Below are 6,649 nucleotides of genomic sequence, written 5' to 3'. Positions count from 1 at the left end.
GGGGGGGGGGGGGGGGGGGGTGATGCGAGGGCGGAATGAGCGGGACCACTCCTTCCGCCAGTGCCAGGCACGCGCGCAACGTGCGGAGAAGTAGGGGCCCCAATCAGGGGCGGCGCTGGCCCTCTCTCCCTGCCCCCCCCTCCCACACAACCCACCCCAGCCGTCCCCGCGCTAACGAGTTCCTGTGATCCCCGCCCTCTGCCTGCAAACAACTACTCTGGAATCCCCCCCCCAAAAAAACGCAGGTGGCGCTCCGTCCTCACAGCTGCTCTCCAGCGTGGACAGCACCCAGGGGAAGCGGCGCCTGTACTCCGCCACCAGGTCCAGCAGCGGCTGGCTGTAGGCCCAGCCAGAGTCATCATGCAGGGGGGCCGCCAGGCCTGGAGGCAGGGGGTACGTGGGTGCATGGGGCGAGGAGTGGATGGGTGGATAGGGCGTCGGCCGGAGCCAATGGACGAGCTCGGCAAGGGGTTCTGCGGAGGGGCCAAGTATGTTTTGTGGGCGGTGTTGAGAGCGCAGGTGAGTGAGCCGGGCGGCTTCTGGCAAGAGTCGGGCGTGCGGCGCCGCGCCAGCGCGCTTCGGGCGGCTGGGACGCATGAGCAAGGGGCCAGCATTGAAAGCCTTCCCACATAACAAGCCCCTGACCTTGGATAAGCAGGCACGCGAGCGCCCGTGGACATGCGCACAGACGCCTGGACTCGCGCGCGCGCGCGCGCGCGCACCCGGCACGCAGAGCCCCTGCTTTGCGTTCTTGACGGCCAGCCCCACGTCGACGCGGTTGTCGCCGTCGCCCACCCACACGTTGCCCGTCACGCGACCCAGCAGGCGCGGGTTGACGCGCAGCGCCCTGCACACGGCGGGGGAGGTGCAGCGAACCAGGACTGTCGGCAACGATCCCCATCCTCTCCATCCACTATTAGTAGCAGGGTGTGACGCCTGAGGGGAAACTGACCACCCAGCGCAGGTTTGACAGCAGGGCCCCAAAATCCCCAAGCCCGCAAACGCAGCTTCCACGCAAGCGCTCTGCTGCCCAAAGCAGCATCTGTGCCGCGGCGACCTTATGCCCAAAAACGCACCTGGCGGCGACGCCGCTCGGCATGTACTGAATGGGGTACTCCCGCACGACCTGCCGCCCCCGCTTCGCGGCCCCCGCCGCGTCGTGCCGCGCCGGCGCGACCCGCACGCACGCGCGCGCGCCGGGGGCGCCGCCGGCGGAGAGGCCGAGAAGGCGGCGGCCGTGGGCGTCGACGCCGCGGCCGGGGTCTGGCAGGAGCGTGGCGACGCAGCCGTAGTGCTCCTGGCCCAGGAAGAGCACGCGCACGCCCTCCTGGGGTGACGGGCAATGTGTGTGTGTGTGTGTGTATGTGGTGTGTGTGTGTGTGTGTGTGTGTGCGTGTGCGCGGGCGTGGGTGTGTGGGTGTGTGGGTTTGCATGTGCGAGAGGGAGTGTGTGCGTGTGAGGGTCAGAGGGGAACGGGTGAGTGACGGTGTGCGTGTGTACAGGGGGGGGGGACAAGTGCGTTTGAAGCAAGTGTGGGGTTGAATTCAGGGGGGCGCACAGGGCCAGGCCTGCTGACAGGTCAGGCGGCAAGAGGAGCGCAGCAACGAGCCCTGCTTGCACAGGGGCTGCCTATGCAAGCGGCCGGCTTGGGGGGGGGCCAAGGCCTTCGAGAGGCGAAAGAAAGCACACAGTGCGCGTCTTGCTCTGCCAAAAATGAGACAAGCACACCTGCAGGTCTATGGGCCGCGGCTCATCGGGGTCGTGGAAGCCCGCCGGCGGGCGCGGACGCTGGCGCAGGACGGCCTGCGCGCGCGAGGGGGAGGGCGAAGTGGAGAGGGCGTGGGGCGGGCCGCGCGTTGGCGTGTCGAGAGGGTGACGGCAGTGGCGGGAGAGAGCAGGGGGCGGGGACGCCCGAGGGCGAGCGAGGCCAGCACGCTCCCGATGCGACACCCGCCACCCCCAGGCACGCCACGCCGCCGCGCCAGAAAGGCGGCGCCGGCGGCCCCGGGGGCAGCCAGCGGGTGGGGCCGTGGAGGCGTGCGCGCCTGCAGGGGGTAGGGCGCCTCCTCGTCCTTGTAGCGCTTCACCACGCTGCCATCCGCGTGGCGCACGTACCTGGGAGCGCACGTGAGAGTGCGGCGCGGCGCGGCGCGTGCCGCGGGGTGAGGGGGAGGGACGAGCGTGAGAGGGGGGAACAGGGTGCCGGACGGAGAGGGGTCCGGCTGAGGCAGGTGGCGAGCCAGGGGCTGCAGAGCCGGAAAATTGAGGGCGGCAAGCGGCAAAGCTTGGAGCTTGGGCGTCATCCCTTACGCGGATGACACGCCCCCCGCGCCCCCAAGGAGGCAGTCAAGGCCCGGGGCCCGGCCGCGTGGGGAGGCCGGAGGGCGGAGGGGCGCGGGCTGCGCTGCGCGCTGCGCTGTGCTGCGGGGCGTGGTGCTGCGCTGCCTCGCGCTGCGCGCACCCCGTGCAGGCCTTGACGTGCAGCATGACGGGCAGCGGCCCCGTCTCCACGCCCTGCTTGGTCAGGAACACGTTGCGGGTGCGGGACGACAGATTGGCCCTGGGGGTTGGAGGGAGGGAGTGGGGGATTATGAGATATGGGTTGAATTTGACAAGGCTCAATGCGGTTCAGGATGAAGGCCATGAGAGACTGCAGAGTGAGGTTGGGGAAGAACCGATCGTCCGCAATGGGTGCGAGGAGCGGAGGGAGCTTTGTGCGTCGTCCGCCTATCAAGGGCCCGCAGGTGTGGGTGCGCGGCCCATGGGGTAGGGGGTGGGGGCCGCCCGGCGGGCTCCCGGCTGAGCGCAGACATGTGGTGCAGCCAGGAGCCGCACGGCGGCGCCGCGGCGCGTGCAGCGACGCGTGTGTGATCAGCGCTGCAGGCGGGGACAATCTCATTGCAACAAAGCGGGCGGCAACGCGACATGCGTTCTCGCGGGGATGGCGGGCGGCGTGCGGCTGAGGCCCGCCTCCGTCACATCCCCAGCTGCTTTCTTCTCACCCAACCCACGATCAGCCCTTCCACCCGCGCTCCAATCCCAATCGGCCCATGCACCACGTTGGCTGTGCTTGCCCACGCTTGCATTGCAGCCCCCCTCCATAGGCCACTCAAGACATAATCATGTATCTAACGCACCAGCCCCGACACGACAGGCTGTCACACCGCATGCATACACCACACGAATGCACACGTGTCCGTGCGCGCACGCGCGCGCCCGTGCGCGCAAGCACACACACACACACACACACACACTCACCAGTTGTCGGCCTCCTCCTTGGGCATCTGGCGCGCGCCCGTGGCCGACAGGTCCTGCGACTTGTCAGACACCCGCACAATCTGGCAAAGGGGAGAAGAGCAAGGGAGGCAGTGAGGTGGGAGGCTTGTGCAGGGCATGCCGCAGCTGCCCAACCGTACTCAAGATGACTGCACCAGCACCACAAACACCACCGCACGCATGCACCGCAGGCCCATACACAGCAAACGACCGCCAAAACCTCCCAATCACAGTTGCGACAGACCCCCTCGACTTTCATCCCCGACCAACAACAAGCTGTACACCCAAATATACACACCCACATATACACACCCACAGATACACACACACACACACACACACACACACACACACACACACACACATTCTCTCTCTCTTCCTCCCCCTCCCTCCCTCCCTCCCTTTGTCTCTCTGTCTCCCTCTTCCTCTCTCTGTCATCCACCTACACAAAACACAAGAAGCCGTATCCAGCACTACCCCTGCCCCCACCTGCGCCTCCTGCAGGTAGGGCCACTTCACGTAAACGCGCTCCCCTATCATCGACGACACCGCGCTCGCGTCAGTGGACTCACCCAGGACCTGCGGCCGCGCAGGCGCGGCCGCCAATTCAAGCGGGGAAGACGGGTGCGGGGTGAGTGGGAGAGTTTGTGGACGTGATTGTGGGTGGCCGGGGAGCCATGAGCAACAGACCGACGGGGCCGGTATGGCGGCGGCTGCAGGTGCTGGGGCCGCGTGAGGAGGGCGGCGGCGGCGCCGGGCGCAGCGTGCATTCGAGGTGACTTGCACCAGGGCCGCAGAGGATGTTGGTGGGGAGTGGCTGGGAGGCTTGTTGAGCAGTAGCACTCGCACCTGGTGAATGTCTGGCAGCGTGAGGATGAGGCTCTCCTTCTTGGAGGGGTTGCCAAACACGGTGACGCCCGCCATCTTGAGCTCCGCACCCACCAGCTGGGAGGGGTGCGGGGGCGCGTTGCAGGGCCGATTGGTGGCGGTGCGCATTGGGGGACTGCACGCAACCACCACTCATGCTTACAAAATGAGGTCAGCCGGGCGGCCCCTGCCGCGCAAGCTGCATAAGCTGTGCCCGACGATGCCACAGGACACACGTTTGAAGACTCTGATATCCTGCAAAGGGTGTTGACCTACTGCCCCTCGTTTCGCGGCAAAATCAGCCACGCATGTGCCAGAGCTTGCGCGTGCGCTTGCACCTTCATTGTCTTGAGGGTGGGGAAGCCCGGTGGGTTCTTCTTGCCGGTCAGCGTGCCTTTGACCAGCGCGGGCCGGAAGCCCAGCTGCGCCGGCGGCAGCGGCGGCGGCGGGGGCACGTGGCGGCAGCTGCTGTGCGCGTGGTGGACCGTGGCGCCCCACCTGTTGGGATGAGGCAAAGGGCAGGGGTTGTTGCAAAAGTGCAATACCGGAGTTGGGAGCATAGCCCGGCACGGCCTCAAGAAGTTGATGTGTGCTCGAGAGGCGCCGAAAACCACTCGCCGCCTGCGGTGGCCAGCTGACAAACAGAAGCCCTGCCACAGGCTCCTGACAGCCCTCCTTGGATGAGACGGACATGCGTGGACACGCACGCAGCGGCACTCCCCACCTGGGCAGCGTGCTCTCGCAGTGCTCCGCCTCGTGGCGCCCCGCCACGTGCTGGAACACCAGCACATCCCCGTGGGCGTTGCGTCGCCGCTCCTCGCTCGTCAGCCTGGGTGCGGCGGGCGCGGCAGGGCGGACGGGACGTTGACCGACAAGGAAGGGGGGGAGGGGCAGGCGTTTGGTCAGGTGGGTGGTGAGGTTGAGACGATTGTTTGGGGGGTGCAAGCAAGGGCCGGGGAGGTGCATGATATGTGACGTCAGGGGTGAGGCTCTGGAGGTGTTGAGGGGAACTGGCCTGCCCACGGGTACGATGTGAGAAGGTGCCGCCTTCAAGGCGGTGGTGGGAGCGCAGGGGCAATCTGGATGTGCTCAGCTCTGCCAAGCACGCGTGTTGCAGGCCAAGCCGCTCCTTGCAAGGAGCCCGCGGGCAGCCCCGCCCCTGACGCCCCGACCCTCGCTCGAAATCGCAGCCCGGGACCGCCCGGCCTGGCCGCTCACGCCTCCTGCTTCACGCTGCGCGCCGCGGCCAGCAGCCTGTCCTCGCTGATGAAGGGGATCTTCACGATGCCCTCCCACTCCGCCCTCTTGCCCTCCATGTCAATGTCAAACTTCACAGGGTAGAAGTCGCGGATGGGGCTCTGCGGCGCGGGACGGCGGACGGTTGGGGTTTAGGGTTTAGGGTTTAGGGCCGAGGTTCGCATCGCGGGCGTCCACGGGCATGCGTCGCCGCCCATCAAAACCATGGCGGCCGCGGCGGCAGCCAACGACAAGACGAACCGCTGCCGCACAGCATTTGATCTGTGCTAGCGAGACCACGCCAGCCCTCACATCGTGTCGCTCTCGTCTCCTCCCCTCCTTCCCCCCACCCGCCCCCCACCGTGGGTGACGTCATCAGATACTGGTAGGGCTCCGGCAGCAGCGTGCAGGAGGACGCGGGCTGCACGGCCAGCAGCTGCTCGTAGGGGTAGAACGGCTTGCCGGGGGTGAACGACACTGGCGGGGTGACGGGGGGCGCGGATGGCGAGGGGGGCTTGAGGCGAGGGTGGACGAGATCCGGCTCCCACTGGCGCGGCGTTTGAGCTACATTTGTGCGCCATGCTGAGCGCCACCCCTTGCCAATTGAGGAATCATCCCCTGAACATCACCGCCCCGTGACGACTGCCCTGGCATCCTCGCATGCTCGTGTGGCCGTCCCCATTCCCGTGCCAGTCCACCACCCCCCCACCCTCCTCCCCCACCCACACACACATTCAGTCGTCCCCCCTCCTTTTCAACCCCTGGACACCCCTCCCCCTCACCCCTGATGTCGTTGAGGTCCCTGAGCTCTGAGGCCATGGGGGCGTAGTGGTAGGGGTAGAACCAGTCCCACGACGCAACACCCCTGGTGATGCGTGAGTGAGTGCAATTGTGTGTTTGTGTGTGTGTGTGCGCGTGCGCGCGCGCGCACGCACGCACGCACGTAAGCACGCTCGGAGGAAACATGAGAGAAATGCAGATGAAGTACGCGTGTGTTTGCTGAGGAGGCCATTCAATGGGGGTGAACACAAGCAGGAGTGCTTGCCAGCCGCGCCTGTTAGAGGCTGCTGCGCCGGCCATTGCGGAAGCATGCTTTCGCCACCGCCTCCTGTACCCAGCCCCCGCTTGCAGCCACAATGATCCCGCCAGGCTCGCCCGCGCCCCCCCCCCTCACCCAGCACCTGTCACCCCAGCATCACCCGGCGTCATCCCCCCCCCTTGGTCACCTGTAGTAGTACTGCAGCACCCAGTGCAGCCCCCGGATGTACTC

The 6,649-nt window shown here is 67.0% G+C and overlaps 1 protein-coding gene across 1 annotated transcript in view; it reads right to left on the bottom strand.

Annotated features, from left to right (window-relative positions):
* The window catches only part of MNEG_11650 (5'-3' exoribonuclease 1), a gene marked incomplete at both ends in the record, with an annotated part of 7,737 nt that extends 1,539 nt beyond the window's left edge, over positions 1-6,198 (bottom strand). The window contains 14 exons of the mRNA XM_014039878.1: positions 264-380; positions 723-847; positions 1,077-1,327; positions 1,729-1,803; positions 1,968-2,115; positions 2,462-2,560; positions 3,259-3,338; positions 3,766-3,855; positions 4,126-4,221; positions 4,482-4,641; positions 4,868-4,972; positions 5,362-5,501; positions 5,741-5,856; positions 6,162-6,198. Of these exons, the coding sequence (XP_013895332.1) occupies positions 264-380; positions 723-847; positions 1,077-1,327; positions 1,729-1,803; positions 1,968-2,115; positions 2,462-2,560; positions 3,259-3,338; positions 3,766-3,855; positions 4,126-4,221; positions 4,482-4,641; positions 4,868-4,972; positions 5,362-5,501; positions 5,741-5,856; positions 6,162-6,198 (1,639 nt within the window). The remainder of the gene's footprint in view (positions 1-263; positions 381-722; positions 848-1,076; positions 1,328-1,728; positions 1,804-1,967; positions 2,116-2,461; positions 2,561-3,258; positions 3,339-3,765; positions 3,856-4,125; positions 4,222-4,481; positions 4,642-4,867; positions 4,973-5,361; positions 5,502-5,740; positions 5,857-6,161) is intronic.
* Between the last annotated feature and the right edge of the window lie 451 nt (positions 6,199-6,649).

The sequence above is a fragment of the Monoraphidium neglectum genome (genome assembly GCF_000611645.1).
Source record: "Monoraphidium neglectum strain SAG 48.87 unplaced genomic scaffold scaffold02846, whole genome shotgun sequence".
In the NCBI taxonomy this organism is placed as follows: Eukaryota; Viridiplantae; Chlorophyta; class Chlorophyceae; order Sphaeropleales; family Selenastraceae; genus Monoraphidium; species Monoraphidium neglectum.
Note: the sequence above shows the minus strand (reverse complement) of the source record. Positions and strands in the feature narration are given on the sequence as shown.